This window comes from Chelonia mydas, chromosome 4 (genome assembly GCF_015237465.2).
Source record: "Chelonia mydas isolate rCheMyd1 chromosome 4, rCheMyd1.pri.v2, whole genome shotgun sequence".
Lineage (NCBI taxonomy): Eukaryota > Metazoa > Chordata > Testudines > Cheloniidae > Chelonia > Chelonia mydas.
In genome coordinates, this window is record NC_057852.1 from 78957836 (window position 1) to 78984602 (window position 26767).

Below are 26767 nucleotides of genomic sequence, written 5' to 3' on the forward strand. Positions count from 1 at the left end.
TGAATTTGAAATAATAATAAAAAAGACATTCTAAAGTATATATACTATATATATACTATAAGGATGCATATTCCTAGTCCTTAGCAGTAGAACCTTATCTGACTTACAATAATTAATCAACTGTGCACGTTCTGTAAAACAGTTTGAAATTTCAGAGTGCACCTTATTGTTTTGTTTTGTTCAGTTTACTTTACCTTAGGGCACTATTCTAATCTTGGATATGTGAATATATATCACTATATATCTTGTAAAATAGGCTACCTTGGTTTTGTGTGAAAGGCCTGTTCTCTCTCTTTAGCCTAATCTAATCTGATACCCTCACTATGGGTTATTGAAATCCCAAAATTTGAGTACCCAGAGAAGATTCTATGTCAGTAAAATTAAATTGAGATTTCATAACAGTTTACATTTTAACCTCTTATTTATATAGTGTCTCATAATTTTCTGAAACCTTCACCTTTTGGGTCAAACTGTCCTTGTTCTACCAAGTTGATTGTTTCTTTATTTTTGCATATGAAAGGAATAAGGTGGGAATTTCCCATTATTATAGGTTGGGATGGTAGCACTGCCTGTTATTGAGGTTGCCGGACACTTCCTATTATAAGACCCTGTTCTCAGTTGATTGTAATTTTGCCAAAGTCTAATGGTTTGGGTTGAAATCTGACATGCTGAGTGTATACCTCAGGCTGATTTTTTTTAAATTATTATTATTATTTTTGTTATTTCAACCAAAATGATTCAGCCATTTCCAAGAATGAGAATAGGGAAAATATTTTGTTTTGCCCATGTTAAAAAATTTTGGCAACCTTTTCTTTGAGCAGTCCCATACTTTGGAGTAGGACTTGACATTTCATTTTTAGGGGGAGGAGGGTAGTCTGTTGTCATCCCTGTCAAAATCGACGCAAATATGGCCAAGTTATAAACTTCTGAAAAATCTCAGTTTTTACATGCTCAGTAGGGACTTGCTAGAGCTTTTCAGCTAAATTCCCCGAAGTTTCTACCTGCATTGAGCATGGTCTACCCTGGGGATGAGCAGGACTTTACCTGCAAGTGCAGTTCCCAGCTGTCCATGCTGTGCTGAGTCTGAATCTGGGTACCAGAACTAGGTACCTGTCTCTGCTATGTTCCCAATGCCACCCACTGCGGACACTCAGGCAGCATAGAAAAGGAAGTCACATAAATAGAATGTGTAGGAGAAAAGAATTGGACCAAAACAAGGAGCCAAGGCTGGTAGCAGAGAAAGAAGGAAACTGGGACTGAAAGTTGCAAGAGGAGACTGGGACTATCTTGGGAAGAAGACTGGTAGCCAGCAGATTGGAAAGGGTTGGGCAATGAACCTGCGACTGGGACATGGTGGGTGGGTAGAGACAAAGATCGAATGAAAAACGAGGAGAGATATGTACTGTTTGGGCAAGGAGAGTGGGACCTTGTGGGCAGAGGAAGGAGGTGAGGGAAATCAGACAGGGAGTCAGGGTGAGGAATGAGAACTAGGACTGGCCTGGCAAAGAGACTGAGAAAAGTAGTACAGTTGGAGGGGGATGAGACACTGAGATTGGACAAAGAGCATAGCTGGGGGAGACTGGGAAAGATGAAGCAAATACACACAGTGATACAGTTTCTGAGTGTCTTGGATTTCTGATAAACACAGACATATGATACAGTATAGAATCTCATGCTAATATGTGGCAATATATTAATAATAAAACAAATGGTGGCCATTTAAAAAATGTAATGAGTAAGGGTATCATTAAGAAGACACAAAATTCCATTGTATAGAAGTAGTAGGCATTCAAATATTTAGTAAGCATTAGATAGATGATCCCCTAAATATAGAAATTATAGATAGTAGTAGTATCCACTGCCTTTTCACTCTCTCAAGGTGAAACAAAATCACTATAATCTAATAAAAGAAGAAAAATTCATATTGTAAAACTTGAAGTATAACATAAAAGCTCATGAGCACTTTTAGTAAATAAATACCATTATCCAAAACAAATTAATGTCAGGATTTGCTTTATTTATTTTGGTTGGTTGGTTTGAAGGGAATACCTGATGAATTATTAAAACTATGCTTCTGCAGCTGATAACGTTCTAGTATTTTACTTTACCAACTTAACAACTTTTATTGCTACAATATAAATAGCCACAGTATATTGACACACTGTTAATATGTTACAGGTATGCATTGTGTGAAAGAATATTGTGCTAAATGCATAAACATCTTTCCCTTGTAGGGAAGGAAGAAATTGTTTTGTCAACAAAGGGCAGGTTGATATCATACACAGTGAAATCCTTTTCCATCTTTATTATTTTCTTCTTTGTCATAGTCCTTGCCTGGAACAGTGTCTTGGATAGTGTTAAATAATCTTGCTGCTGTTATCGGATCCCAGAATGTATACTATTTCCCATCAAAAGTAGCTTTGAATTTTGCCTGATAGGAAGCAGAGGCTTTAGTTTCTTTCCTCACAAAATTCTTCCTTTATTATTATTTTGTTTTGTTTTATTAGAATAGTTCTTTGTCCTAGCCCGTGTAGCTGGCCCAAGATCTTGGAAAAATAGCAATTTGGCCTTTTAAATTCTGTTTCTTTCATAGTATATACAGCAAGCAGAATTCTGTTGCAGTCCTTCAAATTAGATAGCATTAAAATTAGGACTGTCAAGCGATTAATTGCACTGTTAAACAATAATAGAATACCATTTATTTAAATGTTTTTGGATTTTTTTGCATTTTTAAGTATATTGATTTCAATTACAACACAGAATACAAGGTGTACAGTACTCACTGTATGTTTTTATTACAAATATTTGCACTGTAAAAATAAAATAGTATTTTTCAATTCATGTAATACAAGTAACAGTGCAATCTCTTTATCATGAAAGTTGAATTTACAAATGTAGAATTATGTACAAAACAAACCCTGCATTCAAAAATAAAACAATATAAAACTTTAGAGCTTACAAGTCCACTCGGTCCTACTTCTTCTTCAACCAATCGTTCAGACAAACAAGTTTGGTTACAATTTGCAGGAGATAATGCTGCCCACTTCTTTACAATGTCACCTGAAAGCAGTGCTGGCTCCAGGCACCAGCGAAGGAAGCAGGTGCCTGGGGTGGCCAATAGAAAGGGGTGGCATGTCCAGGTCTTCGGCGGCGGGCCCTGCAGTCCCTCTCTTCCTCTTCGGCAGCAGCTCAACCAGGCTTGGGTTTTTGTTTTTTTTCCCTTCGCCACTTGGGGTGGCAAAAAAACCGGAGCCGACCCTGCCTAAAAGTGAGAACAGGCTTTCACATAGCAATGTTGTAGCCAGCGTCACAAGATATTTATCTATCAGATGCACTAAAGATTCATATGTCCCTTAATGCTTCAGCCACCATTCCAGAGGACATGCGTCAATGCTGATGACGGGTTTTGCTCAATAACGGGCCAAAGCAGAGTGGACTGACGCATGTTTATTTTCATCATCTGAATCAGATGCCACCAGCAGAAGGTTAATTTTCTTTTTTGGTGGTTCGGGTTCTGTAGTTTCCACATCAGAGTGTTGCTCTTTTAAGACTTCTGTAAGCATGCTCCACACCTTGTCCCTCTCAGATTTTGGATGGCACTTCAGATCCTTAAACCTTGGGTCTAGTGCTGTAGCTATTTTTAGAAATCTCACATTGATACCTTCTTTTCGTTTTGTCAAGTCTGCTGTGAAAGTATTCTTAAAATGAACATGTGCTATGTCATCATCTGAGACTGCTATAACATGAAATATATGGCAGAATGCAGGTAAAACAACAGGAGACATCCAATTCTCCCCTAAAGAGTTCAGTCACAAATTTAATTGATGCATTTCTTTTTTAACGAGAATCATCAGTATGGAAGCATGTCCTCTGGAATGGTGGCCACAGCATGAGGGGACATACAAATGTTTAGCATATCTGGAACGTAAATACCTTGCAACACTGGCTACAAAAGTGCCATACAGACACCTCTGCTCACTTTCAGGTGACATTGTAAACAAGAAGCAGGCAGCAGTATCTCCCGTAAATGTAAAAAAAAACTTGTTTCTCTTAGCGATTGGCTCAACAAGGACTAGGACTGAGTGGACTTGTAGGCGCTAAAGTTTTACATTGTTTTGTTTTTGAATGCAGTTTTTTTTGGTACATAATTCTACATTTGTAAGTTCAACTTTCATGATTACAGTACTTGTTTTAGGTGAATTGAAAAATACTATTTCTTTTGTTTATCATTTTTACAGTGCAAATATTTGTAATAAAAAATAATATAAAGTGAGCATTGGACACTTTGTATTCTGTGTTGCAATAGAAATCAATATATTTGAAAATGTAGAAAAAGATCCTAAATATTTAATAAATTTCAGTTGGTATTCTACTGTTTAACAGTGCGATTTATCATGATTAATTTTTTAAAATCACGATTACTTTTTTTGAGTTAATCACGTGAGTTAGCCGCAATTAATCAACAACCCTAATTAAAATGTTTCTTCCTTATATTGTAATACAGACATGAGTAATATTGTACTCCTATGAATGCAGTCGGGTTTTATATAGTGGATAGGATTTTCTTCAGTATCTAGAGTAAGAGTTTTCGGTACAAGATTTTCATAAAAAGAAAGCAGTTCTGAATCACCCTCCCTTTGATGAACACCTATCACTTACTTTTCTGGATCTTACTTGGCTTGTTAAGTATTCCCATTGATAGTCTGCATCATACTGTCCTTGAATGGTTTTGTAATCTGTTCCTGTGGTTCAGAAGATGCAATTTTCAATTAATTTAATCTTGCTGTCCAACTCCTGCACTTTTTCATGACACATTTTTTTCCATCCTGGCTTCCAAATTAGTAATTTTAGCTGAGGTTCCCTCAATTTTGTTTTCCACAGAGTAAATGGCAGCACCGAGAATATCTTGGGATATTGTTGGAAGTGAAACCACTCCAGTATTCTTTGGACAAAAAACTGTCTAAAAATGTCAGCAGGTTCAGCCAATCATATGGTGCCAAGAGATTCCATAGGTTCAGTTTCTCTAATTTTACTTTTATTCATATGTTCATATCTCCAGATTGAGCATCTCTGAGGATTTTGATGATATATTTATTTTTTCTTTCATTAATTCAGTGAAAGAAACTTTAAAAAGTGGCTGCTATTGATAAAATAAATAGGAACAAACACCTGCTTCGCAGCTGCTGACTCAGTCTTTGCCCCCCAAGAGTTTGTTTTTATAAAATAACAAAATATTTTAAGTACAGTGGAGCTGTGACAAATGTGTGTTTTGGAATTACTGGATACTAAAAACTTGAGCCCCTAAAATGATCATATATCAGCTAAATTTTTGAATAGAAATATATTTTATATCATGATAAAAATGGAGGGTTTTTACTTTTAAAAAGTGAATTGATTCATTTAATTAAACACTGGATAGCATTACTTTGAGAAGTGCCAATGTTTTTTATTAGAATTCTGCATTCTAAAAATTTTAATAAAATATTAAAATTGTCACTTGCATACAAATCAAGTGCGTGCTTGTAAGATAATCAATTTGTAAATGAAGATCTGCAATTACAGATGATATAAGCTTTCTGTGAGATGAGACAGACTATAATTTGCCGTTTAAGTCAATGCCTGGTCAAGTACTACATACACAGTTTAGTCTTTAGAAATTAATTGCTCAGATACCTTTCTGATGAACATGCTATAAAAGCGTAGGCAGGTGGGTAAAATCAATTGTAGGCAAATTATATTTGGAGAACACAAGGCTTTCTACACAATCTGGAAACAGCTTGGATTTGTTGTCAGACATAGCATCCTTCTGAACATCTCGTAGGAAACACTGGTTAGCAAGGGTTCAGAGGAAAGAAACAGGTGTACAAGATGTGGAAGTCTGATAGTATTGTACTTTCAATATTTAACATTTTGAGTTAACACCCCTCGAGAGACTGCAATGACATTTACCTAGTAACTCCACTCATTAGAAATAGAGAGAGATAAATTTCCTTCACCAAGAGTTGTTTCTTTTGTCTTTATTTCACCTTTTTTGGTATTTTTTGCCTGACATTCTTCAGCCAGCCTGTGCGTGTGGCCACTCTGGTATTGTATTGATGTGATTTAGAGCAGAAGGGGGAAGAGCTTAAAGTAAGAAGCCACACTGTGTGCTACCTCAGACTCCACAGTGGTGAACTCTCAAATACAAAAGACAGAATTTTCTTTTATTGCCTTGATGCCTGAGGTAGACTATCAGAGCTTTGACAGCTGGCACTGTCACAGATACCCAGGCATCTCCCAAGTTTATCTGTGAGATTAACTCCTCAAAGGGCTTAAGTATTTGGATCAGAGTCTGTGCTAGGCTCTGCTGTACGAACTCCAGCACCTCAGCTTTCACTTTTTCTGAGAATATATGGAGTCCCAATTTGAAAGCTTGTTAAGATCCATTTCCGTTTGCAGCCTAGAAACAGCATCAGAAGAATGCTTAAAATGGCAGATCAGCCCAGCCAAACCAAACAGCATTTTATATAGTATAGTATAATGCTGTTGAGTGTACTTTGGCCACCCAAAGCGGCGTACATTGACATAAAAAATTTTTTTTACCATGTTTGTCATTCAGCACAAAAAAATGGCCATACTGGGTCAGACCGATGGTCCATCTAGACCAGTATCTTGTCTTCTGACAGTGGCCTGTGCCAGGTGCCCCAGGGGGAATGAACAGAACAAGGCAATCCTCAAGTGATCCATCTCCTGTCATCCACTCCCAGCTTCTGGCAAACAGATGCTAGGGATACTCACAGCATGGTGTTGCATTCCTGACCATCCTGGTGAATAGCCATTGATGGACCTATCCTCCATGAACTTATCTAGTTCTTTTTTGAACCCTGTTATAGTTTTGGCCTTCACAAAATTGCCTGTCAAAGAGTTGCACAGGTTAACTGTGTATTGTGTGGAGAACTATTTCCTTTAGTTCGTTTTAAACCTGCTGCCTATTAATTTCATTGGGTGACCCCTAGTTTTTATATTACATGAAGGAGAAAATAACAACATTTCCTTAGTCACTTTCTCCACACCAGTCAAGATTTTATAGACCTCTATTGTATCCCTTCTTCGTCATCTCTTTTCCAAGCTGAAAAGTCCCAGTCTTTTTACTCTCTTCTCATATGGAAGCTGTTCCATACCCCTAATCATTTTTGTTGCCTTTCTCTATACCTTTCCCAATTCTAATGCATCTTTATTAAGATGGAGTGACCAGATCTGCACGCAATATTCAAGATGTGTGTATGCCTAGATTTATAATGAGGCATTATGATTTTCTAAGTTATCTAACTCTTTCTTAATGATTCCTAACATTCTGTTAGCTTTTTCACTGCCATTGCACATTGAGCGGATGTTTTCAGAGAACTATCCACTGTTACTTCAAGATCTCTTTCCTGAGTGGTCATGTTGTGTGTTTCGCTGGGATTATGTTTTCCAATGTGTATTTGCATTTGTCAACATTGAATTTCACCTGCCATTTTGTTGCCAGTAACTCAGTTTTGTGAGATCTCTTTGTAACTCTTTACAGTCTGCTTTGGACTTAACTATCTTGAGTAATTTTGTATCATCTGAAAATTTTGCCACCACACTGTTTACCCCTTTTTCCAGATCATTTATGAATATGTTGAACAGCAGTGGTCCCAGTACAGACCCCTGGGTGACACCACTATTTACCTCTCTCCATTCTGAAAATTGATCAAGTATTCCTACCATTTGTTTCCTATCTTTTAACCAGTTATGGATCAATTACTGCTTAGTTTGCTTAACTTTGGTCCAGGACCTTGTCAAAGACTTTCTGGAAGTCCAAGTACACTATATCACCCTTGTCCACATTTGTTGACCCCCTTCAAAGAATTGTAATAGATTGGTGGGGCATGATGTCCTTTTACAAAAACCTTGTTGATTCTTCGCCAACAAATTGTGTTAATCTATGTATCTGATAATTCTGTTCTTTACTATAGTTTTAACCAGTTTGCTTGGTACTGAAATTAGGCTTACCAGCCTGTCATTGCAAGGGTCGACTCTAGAGCCTTTTTTAAAAATTGGCGTCACATTCGCTATCCTCCAGTCATCTGGTACAGAAGCTGATTTAAATGGTGGGTTACATACCACAGTTAGTAGTTCTGCAATTTCATATTTGAATTCCTTCAGAACTCTTGGGTGAATACCATCTAGTCCTAGTGACCTATTATTGTTTAATTTATCAATTTGTTCCAAAACCTCTTGTAATGACACCTCAATCTGAGACAGTTCCTTAGACTTGTCACCTAAAAAGAATGGCTCAGGTGTGAAGAATGATGCAAAGAATTCATTTAGTTTCTCCACAATGGCTGTATCTTCCTTGAGTGCTCCTTTAGCACCTTGATCGACCAATGGCCCCACTGAATGTTTAGCAGGCTTCCTGGTTCTGATGTCCTAAAGAAATATTTGCTGTTAGTTTTTGAGTCTTTGGCTAGTTGCTCTTCAAATTCTCTTGTGGCCTGCCTAATTATACTTTTACACTTGACTTGCCAGAATTTATGCTCCTTTCTATTTTCCTCAGTTGGATTTAACTGTCAGTTTTTTAAAGGATGCCTTTTTGCCTCTAACCACTTCTTTTACTTTGTTGTTTAATCATGGTGGCACTTTTTTGGTCCTCTTACTATGTTTTTTTTAATTTGGAATATACAGTTAATTTGAGGCTCTATTACGGTGTTTTTTAAAAGTTTCCACACAGCTTGCAGGCATTTCACTTTTGGGACTATACCTTTACATTTCTGTTTAACTAGCTTCCTCCTTTTTGTGTAATTCCCCTTTCTGAAGTTAAATGCTCTGAGGTGTGCTTCTTTGGTGTTCCCAGATCTGTCGTCATTACCAGTAGCCTTAATATTGTTTACAAGTGAAGTTCCTTATGCTGTGTATTACCAGGAATCTTCTCGGGGGAAATATTTCAAAGAAGGGCAGCTGATGCCAAGGTTCTAATGGCCTACTGGTTTCCCATAGCACAAATCCTTCTCAAAGCACAAATTTTCCTGGTTATCAAGTGTCATCATTTCTCCCAGAGAGTAAAAGAGCAGATTCATTCCTGATATAACTCCAATATATCTTACTGAATAATAATTATATTATAACATAATTATTATAAATAAGTTTATGGTTTGGCCACCCTCTGTTTCCTCCTCTGGTATGCACACACCTGTGCAACAACAAAATTCTACACAGTGCTCCTTCTTAACTCAGTTGGTGAGAATTTACAAGCTTCTTGAAGCCTCTTTTGAACATGTTGCCTCAGAGCTCATGTAGCGTGGTACTCTCCCCAGAAATTTCAGTTGAAAAAGGTAGTCAGCGTTAGCATGGTGATTGACTCATTGAGAGAGTCCCAAACATTGCTTTATTTTTTTCCTCTAATTCTGCCTACAACCTTTTTGGGAAGGCTTGCAAAACAATTTTTTACCTACCCAATCCCCAAAATGAAACCAGCTCCTGTGTCCATGATCACACCTTAGTTAGGATACATCAAAAACAAAACTGCCTACATTTGCCAAAAGTTGCCGTGCAGTTATATTTCAGTTCCTGCTGTTTTCCCTGTATCATGGTTTCAGGGTAAAAAGAAAAGGAGTACTTGTGGCACCTTAGAGACTAACCAGTTTATTTGAGCATGAGCTTTCGTGAGCTACAGCTCACTTCATCGGATGCATAGCATATCGTGGAAATATGATATGATATATGAAATATGATATAAACTGGTTAGTCTCTAAGGTGCCACAAGTACTCCTTTTCTTTTTACGAATACAGACTAACACGGCTGTTACTCTGAAACCTGTCAGTTTCAGGGTAATTGCACCATTATCCCCCTTCTCCCTAGTCTGCTCTTGGAGTGCCTAGTCAGGTCTTAGGTCTCCAGCCATTACCGATCTCTGGGCAGAGACCCTTATCCCACTCCAGTCTCACTAGGGTTTTTGGAAGGGCACAGCTCCCTGCCTTACACTATGGGAAAGACCAGTGCCTGTGCATTGCTTTTTCTCCCAGGGCTATGAACAGTATATTGCCAGAAATTCCAAGTTACTACACAGCTCTTTCTAAGCAAGCACATTTGTTCTTAAGGTAAAAGCATTATAGAGAAAACATCATAAATGTACCAGAAGTCACTCATCAGTCGTATGGGGACCTCTTAGGCCAAAAGCATTCCCACCCTTTTGAAAGTATTGGGAGCCCCATTGGACAGATGGTACTGTTCATTTCCTGGATCAGAAAGAAGGCGAGGGTCTGTTCAAGCTCATCCTTTTATACCAAAAGCCCTTTCTTCATCTCCTACTCTCTGGAAAACCAGCTTGAATCAATATACCAGGTGGTGCTTCTCTGGAGTTACTGACAATCCTCAAGGTAATCACCTCCACTGTTTTTAGTTCCTGGAGGAACTCTGGTAATTCTCACCCATGGAGCAGATGGAGCAGAATACAGTCATACATGAAACCATACATAATTTTAACACAGGAGTATCCAAAGATACTACATGGGGTTGGCGTATCTTTCACACCCTATATTTAGACTAAGAAACAATTGTGATAGAGGTGTGGTATCTGGAAAACATTGACTTTTTAATCCTGATCACGGTAGTATGTGACATAGTTTTATAACATAGGATTCAGACAAAAGAATGCCTATCCACACTTGTCAGCGAATTTGGCAAGAACTCTGCTAGCTACCCTGCCTACATTCTTGTAGTTAGTATGGTTCTGGTCCCACTGTGGACAGAGTGTGTATCACAGATATTTTCACTTGTACTTTTAAAAAAATGCTGTTTTTTCTATGTCAGTGTTGTTCAATGTATTGGTTTCACGAATCTATGTAGGTTGAAAAAAATGTAAGATATTAAGAAAAAAAGGCAGACAGCTTTAAGAAGAACCTAAAACGTCACTTCCTGTTCCATTTGTTTATTTATTATTGTGTTTTAATATAGTATTTTTCTTCCACAGGCATTTCTTATTCAAAACAGGAACAGGGACAACACCACTGTTCAGTACTGCAACACCAGGTTACACAATGGCATCTGGCTCTGTTTATTCCCCTCCTACTCGGCCACTACCTAGAAATACACTATCAAGAAGTGCTTTTAAATTCAAGAAGTCTTCAAAGTACTGTAGCTGGAAATGTACTGCACTCTGTGCTGTAGGAGTCTCAGTGCTACTGGCAATACTGCTATCCTACTTTATAGGTAAGTTCCAGTTTATATGATTATCGTCACCATAAATCTGGATGTGTGTTTTCTTGGTTATACATGGACTATGCCCAACTGTACAATATAAAGCTTTATTTTTATCAGTGGTTTCTGGTAACAGCTTAAACCTTCAGAGCAATTTAATTGAAACTCTCATTCTTTAGATAGGATCTAAAAAAATTAAGGACTTTGCAAGTATTTTTCAGCAGAATAGTAGTTGAAATACCTTTTAAAAAAAGATGATAAATCAGAAATGTCACATTTTTAAGATATATAAAATATAAGCTGTAAAAGCCTGTAATTCACACATAATTTCCAACATGTGCATTGTATATTCTGTTTTCCTCATTGTTTTCCATAAAGCATAACTTACCTTATTTAGCATTTAAAATTTTTATTGTTGTTAGTTATTATGATATCATGTATTTGTATTTATATAGTGATCAAAGGATTACTAAACACTTTAAGCAGAAACAGGTATTTATTATCTGTCTAAACAGATGACATAAGGACAAAAAAATGGGAAAAATAATGTTTTTTCCTCTCAGTCTGTCCTATTTTTAAATGATTTTATATTTTGCCTCATTGTCTGTTAAATCATTTAAGTTATTTCTTCCTCTTCTTTCTTTCCACTTCCCTATTCAGGGTGGGTGAGTTTTATAGCCTTTTTCCAAGACTCATGCTCATCTCGTGTAAATTGGTCTCTCTAATGTCCTCTGATATCCGGTCCATGTAGCAAGTCTTTGGCCTCTCCCTTGGTCATTTTCCATCCACGATCATTGCAAGGACCATCCTACCAAAAAACTCTCAGGTCTCCACTGAACATGTCTGTACCATTGTAGCCTAGCCTCCCTCAACTTGTCTTCAACTGAGGCAATCTGCATTAGGTACCTCACATCCTTGTTTCATTTCCTGTCACACTTTTGAACCATTTGATCATCTCAGCATCTTCATTTTTGTAGTGGAGAGCAGACTGATTTCTTTTCTTGTGGTGGGCCAAGTCTCTGTTCCATACATTAGGATGGGTTGAATTACAGTTCTATAGACTTTACCTTTTAACTTTTATTGGCATCTTTTTATCACAGACAATTGGGGTCAGCTCTGTTAGGGGGCTTATTCCTTCACCCACTTACTTCCCTGGTCCTTCTCGCATGAACAGAGAGCAACAATACCCGAAGTCCAAAGGTGCAAACAATTCGATGTTTATTGGGGTGAACTTCCAGCAAGCATGATTCCAGTTTCCTTCCTTAGTGTCCCCCTTCCCAGCTCTGACACCACAGAGCCTTACACCTGTGTCCCTGTTCCCATTCCTGCCCTTAGCCAAACATTATTCCAATTTCCTTACTCCCATTCCCTGTTCCCATTTCCCCCTTTAGCAAAACATGGTTCCAATTTCCTTACCCCCATTCCCTGTTCCCATCTCCCCCACACACACCCACCCCCTCCCACTCATTTCCTCATTGACTACAGATTATATAGTAAAACTTGAGTTCTGCTTAGCTATACCTTAACCAATCATTTTCCTGAAATTTAACTAACCAATCCTAACATATTGTAACATGATTATGTAACCGATTATATCCCACCGCCTCAATTAGTTTACACCCAGCAAAATTAATTATACAGCAGACAGGAACAATCACAGAACCAGACAGAGATTATACAGACAAACAATAGCAAAGTGGGAAATATAATGACAAAACAATACAGAAGTGAGGATTTCACATCCCAGTATTGATAAGTGAGTTCTTGCCAGACAGGATGCTGTTTCCTTTTACATTTTCTAGGCAATTCCCTTTCTCTGGAGGTGATAGGCATTATCAGGACAGGATTGTATTCCTAACAGCCCAATAGCACCTTCTTTCAATGTGACTAGTTTGGAATGTGAGGATGTGACCTGTCGCTTCCTAGCTTATGGCTGCCTCTGCTGCTTAGCCAAAGGCCTTAGCCTAAGCACAGGGCCTCAGACTGTCACAGTAAGAGAAGGCCCTTACACCAGCAGACAGTGATTTTGATTCTCTCTTTTATACCTCTAGAACTAGCCAAGTGATAAGAATACACCTAAATTCTTAAAGTACAGGTCTTTGCAGACGGGCCTGAATATATGTATCCTAACAAGCTCATGCCACTTGCACCACGCAATTTGATATGATGCCAGGCATCACTCAGAAAGGCACCATTGTCAGCAACTATTGATCCTAAGTATTTACATTATTTCACTCTTCTAAGCTCTCTGCCTGTAATATCCTTTATGGTGAGTCATCCTCCCTCAAGTTAAAAAAGCCTCAGTCTTACTGATGCTCACTGTAAGTCCTGCCTGCCCAAAACTTTGTTGCCCACTTTTCAAAGTTAGTTTGCAAAGTCTCAAAATCTTCAGCACATATTTCTAAGGGTACATCTACACCACAAAAATGCCCTGCACAGAAGCAGCTCAGAGCCTGTGTCAACTGACTTGGGCTCGCAGGGCTTACACTGTGGGGCTACAAATAGCAGGGTAGATGTTCCCACTGAGCTGGAGAACAGGCTCTGAGACCCTTCTGCTGTGCTGAGTTTCAGAGCGTTGGCTGCAGCCCACTGTTGTTTTAAGCCCCACAGTGCAATTTCAGCAAGCCAGAGTCAGTTGACCCAGGCTCTGAGACGTGCTGACGCACTTTTTTTTTTTTTCAGTGTAGACATACCCTAAAGCTTCAGCGAATCACACATTCCAAGGTTGCTCCCTTCATATATTCTCACTTATCACACCAATAACAACTGCAAACAAAACAGAGCTCCAGGCTGAGCTCTGATAAAGGCCAATGTTTCCTGGAAATTCTTTGCTGTGAGCCCCATTTGATTTTGACTACGGTAATCATTCCATCATCCATATCCTGGATAAGACAGCCATATCCCTCTGGCACACCTCTCCTTCACAAACTGCACCAAAGTAATCTCTTGGTACACAATTGTATGACTTCTCCAAATCCACAAAGACGATACCCAGTTGCCTTCTCTTTTCTCTGAACTTTTCCATGAGGACTCAAAGAACAAATATGACATCAATTGTACTCCATCCCAGCATAAATCAATGCTGACCCTTCCAAATTTCCACTGTTCCACGCAGATGTTTTTCAATAATCTTCTCCCATGCTTTCATAGGATCGGATGTCATCTTAATTGGGCAATAATTACCACACAGTGCAGTATCTCCTTTATGTTTAAAAATGTGGACCACAAAGGTTTTGTGCCAATCATGTGACATTTTCTCTTTAAGTATGTCATTGAACAGACTTGTAAGATACTTGACACCTTCGTTTCCTAATAATTTAAGTATCCTCCGATACTTCATCCAACCCAGGTGCTTTCTCCTTTTTCATTTTCCTAAGTGCCTCTACAATCTCTTCCTCTTTTATACACTCTATTATGATCCTGTTCATTTAAGTTATTTAATTTCACAAATATTGAACATTAAGCATTATATAAATTTAGATATACCTAATTATGGGAGAGTGCTTCTTCTACTGATGTCGTTAAGAAAACTCATTGACTTCTATGAGAGTTGGATCAGGACCTTAATGTATTTTCTGCTACTTCTGTATCTATGATCAGTTTATGAATATTGGTACCTCTGAGCCCATGAATGACTTTATGAGCTCTTTCAAGATCTATGATAAAAACTAACTTATCAAGTTAATACAAAAATTGTCTTTTTATCTGCAATATGAAGATCGGTAGAACTGAAATTAGTGTCATGTTTGGTTAATAAGAAGTTTAAACCCCTGTGATTCTGGAACAATAAATGTACAAGTCTAACTTTTGAAAGCCATATTTGTGGCTCTCTGATCCATATACCCAGACAAGGAAGGAAAATATCAAGGGGGAAGTTATTCTTTTTTATCAATGTAAATTAATAATAAAACCCAGTGTGGCTTATGATCTATAAATCTTCATTGCCTTTGTTGAAACAGGCTTGTTAAATTTCAGTCCAAGCCACAGCTTAAGCTGAATAAAGCCTTTGAAGTAGCATTTACTTGGACTGAAACCACTGTGAACAATGCAAGAAATTGGGCTGCTGAGTAATAGGAGAAATTCCTTTCCCCTGTGGCAGAGTACAACTCCCAAAGCAGCATTTCCAGTCTCCCTGTCAGCCTGGAGACCTGCATATGAATCCAGCTCAAGTCTCATGCATGGCAGACCAATCTGTTTCCTAGCTGAATTTTGTTTTTTCTTCATTGATCATACACACTGGTCTGTTTATATAAATAAGTGATTCAGAGGTGGGCTTCTGACATAGAATTTTTTAAATAATAATCACATTTATAAAACTTCAAGATTAAAAGTGCTCAGTCACAGACTTTGGGTCGGCATTACTAGCTATTACAATCAAAAATATCTTTTATATATCAATGTCTGTTTGGGATTTGGGGAAGAGTTGGTACAATAATTTGAAGGTAATGGATGTAATTGCAATGTTAACATCTGCTAAAATTTTGAAGTGGCAGTATTAGATTTTAGGCAGTATTAGATGTGAGACATCTTTGTGAGAAGAAGAGGCTGTAGAAGAGCGGTAAACGAAAGTAAAATACTAAGGGCTTGTAAGCCTCAAAGAGCTAAAACACTTATGAGTCTGAGTGTCACAAAAAGATAACTTTACTGGACTATTAGTGCCAAAGGCACATTCAGAAATATAGGCATGTCTAATTTGCCTGTGTTCATGCATCCCCCAAAAAGGAATGTAACTTTCCAAGAAGAGAAAGTTTTCAGCCTTACACATTATTCACATACTATTGCTGAAAACAAGTGAAGCTGTTCTACATTTCATGGGCATGAGCTAGTTCATATGCTTGCTGAAATAAACAATGCACAGGAGCCTCCTTCTATACATAGTCAATAGGGAGCTCTTTACCTACTGGTGATATTGCACACATTTCAGCTAACTCAGCAAACTGAATGTAGAATGCAGCACCCAGGGACACTTGCTAGAGGATTTTGGCTCCATAAAGCTATGAATGGATTACACTTATTCATATATGTGGCTTTCCTATCTCTGCAGATATAATATCAAAAATACCCTGCTTTTAATAAGCCATCCATGTATAATTCCATGTAAGTAATATAAGATGGAAATATTCTTCATTTTATTGAATTGTTTCATAACACCAAGTGTTAGAGAAAAGACTCAATGGAAAATTGCTTATAAAAAGTTAGATAGGACTGTGGCATTGAGTGACATGTTTCTCAGCAAATCTAGGGGAGCACATCATGCTCTGACTTGTCCACTGAGGTGGCATGTGACATCTGTATGGCCAGTTTGTGACATGGTTTTTTAACTTCACAGAGAGGCGTCGCCACAAGATATGAAATGCTGCTGCCAGTACTGCAAAATATGGCAGTACATATTGATATGTTCTGCAGACACAAGTAGTCTAATTTGTGATTGTGGCAGTCACAAATGGACATGAGCAAGGGAGGAAGTAATAGATCCCATCTCTAGCAATAGTGACGTAGCCTCTCAATCAGCTCCTTCCCAGAAAAGGAGAGAGATAAACAGGCCACGTCCAAGCTTATTTTTAGTCACTGAAGATCTGGGGTGAAGCAAGTTGCTTTGGATTCCACTGCCCCAGTACAAACACGATGCAGAAGAGACAGTTTGCTAGACCTCATCTCTACACCCGCTTAATTGCGGAGTCATTTAGGCTAGCCAGTGGAGGGGTGCTATAGTAAAAGCCTCAGCTGTCTTGTTGTGACCGTGAGGAAGGTCATAAAAAATGATCAGGAGTCATAATTGTATTACAGTCTCAAGCAAAGAAAATATTGCACCCTTACTATATAAGGTCAAGTATCCTTTGATAATCTCTTAAACACACAAATAAATTATATATATTTGTTGTGTAACCCTTCTGCCAGGCCTAATTAATAGCAGCTAGGGCCGGGTTCAATACATAGGGCTTCCCTCTCAACAACACAATGCAAAACTGGCTCGAGCCCCACCCAGTGACCTGGGAAAAATCTTACACACACCCCTGGGTGCCTCAAAGAGGCAATACTTCCCCTCTTGCAAGCACAGAGTCTCAGTGTAGCAGAAAATCTTTAACAACAGGAGGTAAACGACATCAGCATTAAATTGGGAAAACACCACAACAAGGGTTCATAAACCAAACCATGAGCAAAGACCCACCCCAGCAAATTGGGGCATGTCCTTTCCCTTTAGTTCCTGAGTCCAGCAACCCAAAATCACCCAAACTCCCAAAAGTCCAACAACCCCAAAGTCTCTGTCCCTGGTCAGTGCCACCCCAGAGTTCCAAAGTTTATCTGCAGAGTCTTACCTCCCAGCCTGGGTGAAAATGGCAGTGTTAAGGGGCACCTTATGTGGTCCGAGGCTGACTGCCCACCTCTCCGTGGAGTTCTGCTGCAGCCTTCACCACAAGCCGCTCCGCCAGCCGCCTCGTGAGCTGCTCCAGCTGCCCCGCAAACTGCTCCGCTCCGCTCCGCCCCGCCCCGCCCCGCCAGCCACTCAGCAGTATATCTTCAGGGCCCCCCACTACTTAACACAGCACTCAGCAATTTCAGCTCTTAGTAATTTTAGCTCTTTAGTGATTTCAGCTTGTAGTGGGGGAGACTCAGTGCTGGTGCACCATGGCCCAACTTGAATTCAGCTGAGCAGCCTGTAACTAGACTCGTAATAGAATCAAAATTAGCTCTGATATTCCACAGTGGAGAGAGGAGGCAATGCAACTGGTGTTTCAGGGCCCCACACCACCAGGTACAAATGTCTATCTCCAGCTTCTCTCAATTCACTGGGTCTTGGAACCATGTGCCTTGTCTAGCGAGTGCTACTTAGCTGATGGCGAGTCTCTCCATCATAAAACAGTTCCACTGTCCTTGATTCACATAATCAGGGTAACAACACTTTATGCTTCCTGCCCCAATAATAGAGAAACTGAGGATCCCACAGCAGCCGAAGTGACCATTTGGGCTGCTGTGGGCTCATGCTAAGCGGGGTATGTGTGCCTATGCAAACAAGATCAGCCCCTGAAGTTCTTTTCCACAACTTGCCACAATTCGCCACTAGATGTCAGGGTAGAGCTCATCCTGACTCTGTTTACAGTTGTTAGCACTGATACATTTTTTAGCCTTACTTTTATAGTAAATGGTGGATGTCATGAACGTTTTTGACTTTGGATACAGGGTTGACACCCTGAAAAGGTAGAGAAAAACTGGGATAGACAAAGGAGATGTGGTGTAGAAAATGCAACAGGGGAACATGGAGCAACAAAGAGAGGAGGGAAAGAGGCCACATACAAGGGATTGGAAGATTGGATTGGAGCCAAAATATATTTCCAGCTTAAGGGAGTGGATCCAATGAACAACTCCTTTGAAGTAAGATAGTGTGTGTGTGTGCAGGGGGCGGATATTAAAGAATATAAATACAAATTGCTTTAGTTCTGAGTAGAGAATGAACTTTAATTTCTTTTAGGAACTAGTGTAGTTAACTACTACACTACACTATCTATCATCAGTAATTGAATCTGTAGCCAAGATAGAACTCGGAGGAAAACCTACTCCAGTCCCTCAAAATTTTTTTAGATTCTTCAGTGATGGTACCTACGTGTATTCCACTTTAGATGGGCATGCGCTTGAGGCTGAAAGATTTTTGCTAGCTGCATCTGTTTGTCCACACTTGTACTCTTCTCCTCCTCATGTTCTGAACGGAGGGCATAAGGGGCAGTGCAGACCAACTGCCTCTCCAGTTCCTTTCTACCACTTGTAGTCTGAGACGGAACCTCTTCAGCGTCCGCAGCATTAGCTCGCATTCTTCACACTTGTAATTATGTATAATAGTTTTTAGATAAATACATTTTAGACAGTTTTATAGCTAATGTAGTTTTTAGTGGTTCAAAACTCCAGGGGTCTTCTCCTTAGCCGGCCTCTCCCCCATCCCTAAGAGGGCACCTACTATGTCCAAGGATCCTGGGATTCAATTGTTCTGTCTACGGGCCTTTCTGGTCAGTGATGACCACTAGAAATGCCTCTGCTGTCATCTCTGGAAAACCCACATCCCCTCAAAGTGCAACATTTGCTGATCCATTCCAAGCAGAATCTGCCCAGCCTGTGAGTCTAGGCTATGGCTGGCAATGGACTGATCTATTAGAGTTCTTTGAGGGGGGTCAACAAACATGTGGGCAAGGGTGATCCAGTGGATATAGTGTTCTTGGACTTTCAGAAAGCCTTTAACAAGGTCCCTGACCAAAGATTCTTAAGCAAAATAGGCAGTCATGGATTAGTAACTGGTTAAAAGATATGAAACAAAGAGTACAAATAAATTGTCAGTTTTCAGAATGGAGAGAAGTAAATAGTTATGTCTCCCAAGAGTCTGTACTGGGACCAATGCTATTCAACATATTCATAAATGATCTCGAAAAAGGGGTAAACAGAGAGGTGGAAAAATTTGCAGATGATACAAAATTATTCAAGATAGTTAAGTCCAAAGCAGACTGTGAAGAGTTACAAAGGGATATCACAAAACTGGGTGATTGGGCAACAAAATGGCAGATGACATTCAGTGTTGGTAAATGCAAAGTAATGCATTTGGAAAACATAATCTCAATTATACATACAAAATGATGAGATCTAAATTAGCTATTGCCACTCAGGAAAGAGATATTGAAGTCATTGTGGATAGTTCTCTGAAAACATCCACTCAACATACAGCATCAGTCAAAAAAGCCAACAGAATGTTAGGAGCCATTAGGAGAGGGATAGATAACAAGACAGAAAATATCATTATACCACTATGTAAACCTATGTACTCCCACCATCTTGAATACTGCATGCAGTTATGGTCACCCCATCTCAAAAAAGATGCATTAGAATTGGAAAAGGTAGGGAGAAGGGCATCAAAAAATGATTATGGGAACAACTTCAGTATGAGGAGAGATTAATAAGACTGGGCCTATTCAGCTTGGAAAAGAGATGTCTGGGGGGGGGTGGGAATATGATAGAGGTCAAAAAATCATGAGTGGCGTGGACAAAGTGAATAAGGAAGTGTTGTTTATCCCTTCACATAACAAAAGAACCAGAGGTCACCCAATGAAATTAATAGGCAGCAGGTTTAAAACAAACAGAAGGAAGTATTTCTTCACACAATGCACAGTCAACCTGTGGAACTCATTGCTGGGGGATGTCACACAGGCCAAAACTATAAATTAAAAAAAGAATTAGATAAGTTCATAGAAGATAGGTTCATCAATGGCTGTGTAGTGAGGCGGTGTGGCTCCCTACCACCCCGGAGAGGGACGAGCCCATCCGGGTGCCGGAGTGGGTGGAGCTAGGGAGCTCTAAGTCCGCCCCTCAGAGGGTCAGGCGGTGACCTGGAAGTATAAAAGCTTGTCCTCAGCACTCACTGGGAAGCCCCCCGTGGCCCCAGGTGCACGCAAGGACTAGCCCGACCTGTCCTGCGCCCGCTAGCCGGAGGAGTCGCCAGGCCTGCCACTTGCCCGCTACCCTGAGGAACCCCATGGTGCTGGACGCCCCAGAGGACACAGCCTGGACCCAGGTACCCCAAGAGGGGGAATCGGGAAGTAGCCCAGGGGCAGCCGACCGTTGTCTGGCTGAGGCACTGCCAGAGCCTATGACAGTGTGTTGCGGCCAGGATCCCTACTGGCACAGCAGCAGGTCTTCTGCCACTGCTAGGGCCCCTGGCTGGGATGCAGTGGAGTGGGAGGGCCTGTGTCCCCCCTGCCACCCAACTCGTGGATGGCAGTCTTTCCCCGCTTCCAGGTCCTTTAGAGGCCTGAGCTACTGACTTGGTTGCCCTGCCCTGATCCAGGGCCTCGGCCTTCTAGCGTTAGTGTGTTTGCTCAGCCCCTGCCAGAGGGCCTGAGACCTGACTTATTGTTGTCCTGCCCTGACCTAGGGCCCGGGCTTATGGTGTTTGTTTCAGTTGCCGCAAGGGCTGCCGAGGGAGACTCCTGCGGCCGGACTAATTTCCCCGAACATTATCTGTGTGTCATGAGCTGGTGTAGCTCCCCGCTGCTCTGGAGAAGGTCGAGCCCTGGCTAGCAACTTTACACTTGGTGGAGAATGTGGGCACGATCCCTTGGCCCCTGTGAGAAGGGGTCTGAGGGGGAGAGCCACCCCGAGAGAGCCATGGAGATGGATCAACTAATTAAGCTCCTGACGGAGACCCAGGAGTGACAGCAGGCTGCCACCCAGCTCCAGCAGCAGCAGTGGCTCATTCAGCAGCTAGGAGCAGCAGCAGTCCCTCCTCCATACATCAGACAGATTGAGAAGCACCCCTCTGAGTACACTGGTTTCTGGCTCCAAGGTTGATAGGCGAAGAGCAAAGCACCCCTCCAAATGGGGACATAAAGAGAGTAGGAAACACTCTTACAAAAAGTGAGAAACCCCCCTCTAGATCCTCATCCAAAAAGAGGACCTCTTCTCCTACACCCATCAAGTTACACTCCATGCCCCGGTACAGGAGTGTCAGGAGCTTACAAGGAGTATGGCATACTGTTCTCCTGGCTCTGAAGGGAAAGAGCATCCTGAAATCAATGATAACCACAGGAGTGGGATTGTCCTTAGTACTGACAAGAGAAAAATGACAGCGAAGGCCTCCAATTTCATTGGTACCGACAACATGAAAAGGGGTTGTTGGTACCGAAGACCGGGACAATACCAACAGTGCTGGCACCACAGAAAGAAAGAAGTCCAATCCACTGCTTTGCTTCAGGAGATAAATACTCTCCACCTCAGGCTGTTGCCAAGTACGTGGACCTAGGAATTCCTAGGAACTGATCCTTACCAGGGACGTCCACACATCAGTGGTTTAGGGCATGCATATGTATTGTCATCTACCAGCAGGGGTATAATAAGGCCCCCAGTACTGATGGGTGGCATGGATTTGAAGCCTCCTCCTCCAACTTGGGCATCCGTTGGAGAGTGTCGCCCCTCCCATCAAGGGAAGGAGTCAGACCACACAGAGGATCCAGTGTCATGGGCACTGTCCCTCTCACCTACAAAGGACTATGCATCTCAGGACCTATGGACCTTTCTCCATGGGAACCGCCCAATTTCAGTTTCACCCCTCACACTGGCCCTACTGAGCTTTAGGGGCTCCATACATGCAACATCCCAAATCCCATCATCCCACTTGGAATCTAGACTATCCTCCTCTCTCTGAGAAGATCCTACACCTCCACAAGATCTAATAGATGAAGAGGAGGAACCAGATCAGGTGGAATCACCAGCTCCACCAGGGTTGTCATCTTCATCCCCTTACCAGGAAGTTGCACCAGCCTTGCCATCACTGCCTGACTACTACAGGTGATGTCAAGATCTACTGATCTATACTCCAAATCCCTCTGGAGGAAGTGTAGGATGCCCCCCTGATGAACTATTGGACATTTTCCTGACCATTGGTCCCAGTAAGGTGGCACTTCGAATTAGTGAAGCCCTCTTAGACTACGGCAGTCTGGCACACTCCAAAAAGTAGAAAGCAGAAGTACTTTATGCCATCTAAGGGAGCAATATTTTTATTTACACACCCTAATCCGCTAGTCGTCCCAGTTATCACTGAAAAAATCAGACAATAGCACCATAGGGCTACACCTTCTGAAAAGGAATTTAAATGCTTTGACCTCTGAGAAAGAGTCTTTTACTTGGGCAGGCTTATACTTCCATAGTGAACTATGAAGCCTTAATGTTATAATATGATTTTTATTACCTTTACAGAATTCACTAACAAATGCTTCCAAGAGGGCCAGCTGCAGTTCCAAGCTCTCACTGAAGAGAATAAAGGGCTAGCCAGATTGGCCCTACAGTCCTCAGTCAATGCAGCAGATACAGCCTCCTGCTCAATGGTGTCCAGCATCATGGCTCTAGTCCTCCAGGTTTCCCAAAAAAGTCCAATCCACGGTGGAGGATCTGCCCTTTGAAGGAAACAATTTGTTGAGTGAAAAGACATATGAGTCACTGCATTCCCTAAGGACTCAAAGACTACCCTCCACTTGGTGAGCATCTGTACTCTAGCACCATAGATAAAATACCAGAAATCTGAGTCCTACGAACAACAACTAGCCCCTCAACCCACCTATCAAATGGCTTACAAGCTGCCCTGGAAGCAGCAGAGAGTGCAGTGTAGCAAACATAATCCTGATCCTCCTTTCAACCCCGGCCATCCACCAGGAAACACTTTTGACAGGACATTGAGAGCTGCAGATCTGTCCCTCTGCCACATCTATTTGTTCGGGACTCTGGAACTCAGTTTGGGGGATGCTTAACTTGCTTTTCTGAGACCTGTCTCCTGATAATGACATAAATGGGTCCTGGAAATAATCACCACTAATTACACCATAGAGTTCCTCTCCCTTCCTTCCCCAAACCTCCCCTTTGTGTCTCCCTTTAGTGGCTCCTCTCACAAGAGGTTGCTCAGGCAAGAAGTAAACTCCCTGTTCTACCTGGGAGCCGTAGAACCGGTAGCTCCTCAGCACAGGGGAAAGGATTTTATTTGAAATACTTCCTTGTCTCCCAGAAGAAAGGAGACGCATTTTGGATCTCAGATGGTTGGATGTCTACATCTTCAGCTTGAAATTCAGGATGATCACCTTGGCCTCCATAACTCCCTCACTGGACAAGAGCAGTTGGTTCATAACTCTTGACTTGAAGAACACTTATTTTCATATAGACATCCAGCCTGTGCACAGCAGATTCACTCTGGGTCAGGATCTCTACCAATACAAAGTGTTCCCTTGGGCTCTCAACAATCCCAAGAGCATTCACAAAGATGCTATTGGTAGTGGCAGCCCATCTCTGCCACCATAACTTGTCAGTTTTTCCTTATCTAGATGACTGCTTATGCACAAGGAAATCTCATCAAGAAGTATGGGTGACAACCTTATCTGTACTCAATTTCCTACCCAAAGTTCCTTGGGGCTTTGAGTAAACATAGACAAGTCCATTTAGTTCCCGTACAGACTGTAGACTTCATGGAGGTGACCCTGGACTCTATCAATGCCAAAGCATACCTACCGCAGAACAGATTTCCAACTATGGAGGATCTCATCATTCAACTTTGTCTGAGCCTCCAGATGACAGTTCAAACCTGTCTTATAGCCTCACATACTTGTACTTACGTGGCATCCTTCATGAAACTCCATCTTTGTCTTTAGGCTTGGTTACAGACAATTTATGTGCCAAACAAGCACAGGATAAACTAGTCTTGCTCTCCCACAGAGTTCAGGCTTCTCTCTCCTGGTGAGAGAACAAAGAGATCGTTTGTATGGAGGTTCCCTTTGTTCCTTCCCCACCCATCTAAAGATGCCTCTGGTTCCCCACCGTAGTTCAATGTGGATGAACGTATAGCACAAGTTACATGGACCCTCCAGGAATCCCAGTTATACATAAACCTCTTGGATCTATAGGCAGGACTTGAGGCATGCAAAGAATTCCAGCTGTTCATTCAGACCTTGCATGTCCAAGACAAGATCACCAGCAGCATATTACATCTGCAAACAAGGAGGAGAAAGGTCCATCCCTTTTTGGGTAGGAGCAATCAATCTGTGGAACTGGTATATCCACCACCCAATCACCCTGTCATCAGAACACCACCGATGAGTACGATGTTAGTTTATAATCTCCGCAGGCATATCTTTAGGGTACTATGAATGGTGGTAAAGAACATATTTTATCAATGGGGGTCCCCATCTTCAGATCTCTTTGTGTCTCAAAAAGAAATGCCCAGCCTACTGCTCCAAGGTTGCGCAAGGCTCCAGAGGGATGCATTTCTAGTTCAGTGGCCAGGGCTACACCATCCCACCAATCCCTCTCTTACCTTGAATTCTGAGGAAGATTAAGCAAGAAGCATCAGTGAGCTTAATTGGTCTTAAATGGCCCAGATAATTCTGGTTCCCCAACATACTCCAGATTTCAGCACATCCATGCATCTGTGTCCAACTTTTCCTGGAGTTGTTGACTCAGGACATAGGCAAGAACAAACACCCCAATCCAGCATCCCTACATCTAACAGTCTGATAGCTGGATAGATGATGAATCTGGAAAACTCACACTTGAAGATGGTAGAGTCTATACTTAGCAATTTAGGAAGGTTTCCACAAGGAAGTGCTACATAGTAAAGTGGAAGAGGTTTTCTATCTAGTGCCAACATTTCCAGATAATCACAGAGAGTGATTGACATCCCTGACATTTTGGACTACCTTCTGACCTTAAAAACGTCAGGACTATCTTTTGGCTCCCTGTGGATGCACTTAGCCACGTCCAGCAGAAAACTGCTTGGTCTTCAGCCGTCCTATTACAGTATGGTTTCTGAAAGTTCTCATCAGAATCTTTTCTCCGATAACTACACCATTATGGAACCTCAGTCTACTCCTATTAGCATTATTTGCTCCATCTGAACCCTTAGCCTATGCTCCTTAGCCCTCCTGTCTATGAAGGTTGCCTTTTTGGTTGCCATCACCTCAGTGAGAAGAATAGGTGAACTGGAGGTCCTTATGACTGATCCATCTTACACTGTCTTCCATAGCGAGAAAGTTTCCCAGAGATTATGCCCAAGATTTCAGATGGATTTCAGGCTGACTCCTACACTGTTACAAGTTAACAATGACCCCCTCCACTACAGTATGTGAGAGCCCACTGAACTAGAGACCAAGTTGCATCAGTAGCCTGCTTTTAAGATGTTCCTCTCCTGGATATCAGCAAAGCGGAAACATGGGGCTCTGGTCACACTTTTGCGAGACAGACAGTATGCGCATGTGCATGCTTCTACAGCTGATGCATCCTTTGGCAAGGCAGTCCTCCGATCCTTGCACCCTCTTTCTTCATGAATACTGATTAGTCACCCAGAATGGTGTACACCCAGAATGGTGTACTCCTGGAGGAATTCTGAGCAAAAAAAATTTAAAAATTCTGTGCCCAATATTTTAAAATTCTGCATATTTTATTTGTCAAAATAATACTATATAATCACTCTAGTTTCAATTATTTTGGTAATTTATTTCAAAATACCTATCAGCAGCTATGTCTGTAAAAATACAGACAACAACAAAAAATACCCCAGGAGTCGAGAGTTAAAGAAAGCCCAATGACAACCCCAGTTCCTGTTTCTCTGTCCTCTTCCCCCCACCCCCCACCCCAAATACCCATACCCCTTCTCCCCAGAGCCCAACTGCAGGGCCCGCCGGGCCCAGATACCCATACCTCTTCCCCTCCAGAGCCCAGCTGCAGGGTTCCTCCCCATCCCAGAAACCCATACCCCCTACCCCCAAAGACCCTGGATGCAGAGGGAGAAACAGCCTGATGCTGCATCCTGGGCTTGTAGGGAGTTTCCTGCACACCACCTTCTTCCTTCAGTACATGCTGGGAACTGCAGCTGCCCGGAACCCTCCAGCTCCATCCCCTTTCCCCCAGCAGTGTCTTCTACTTGCAAGCTGGAGAGTCAGGCTCTGCTGGGTCCAGTGGCCCCTAGTGGCAGCCAGCAGCTCTTCAGCTCCAATCTTGTGGTGGGGGGGGGAGAAATTCTGCACAGAACATTAATTCTGCATTGTGCAGCGGTACAGA

At 41.4% G+C, this 26767-nt stretch overlaps 1 protein-coding gene across 6 annotated transcripts in view; it reads left to right on the top strand.

The window, feature by feature from the left end:
- The window catches only part of TENM3 (teneurin transmembrane protein 3), a 2200211-nt gene that overhangs the window by 2013396 nt on the left and 160048 nt on the right, over window positions 1–26767 (top strand). For all 6 annotated transcript variants that reach the window (XM_043546023.1, XM_037897578.2, XM_043546025.1 and 3 more), the window contains one exon: window positions 10974–11212. In XM_043546023.1, coding sequence (XP_043401958.1) covers window positions 10974–11212 — 239 coding nt within the window. The remainder of the gene's footprint in view (window positions 1–10973; window positions 11213–26767) is intronic.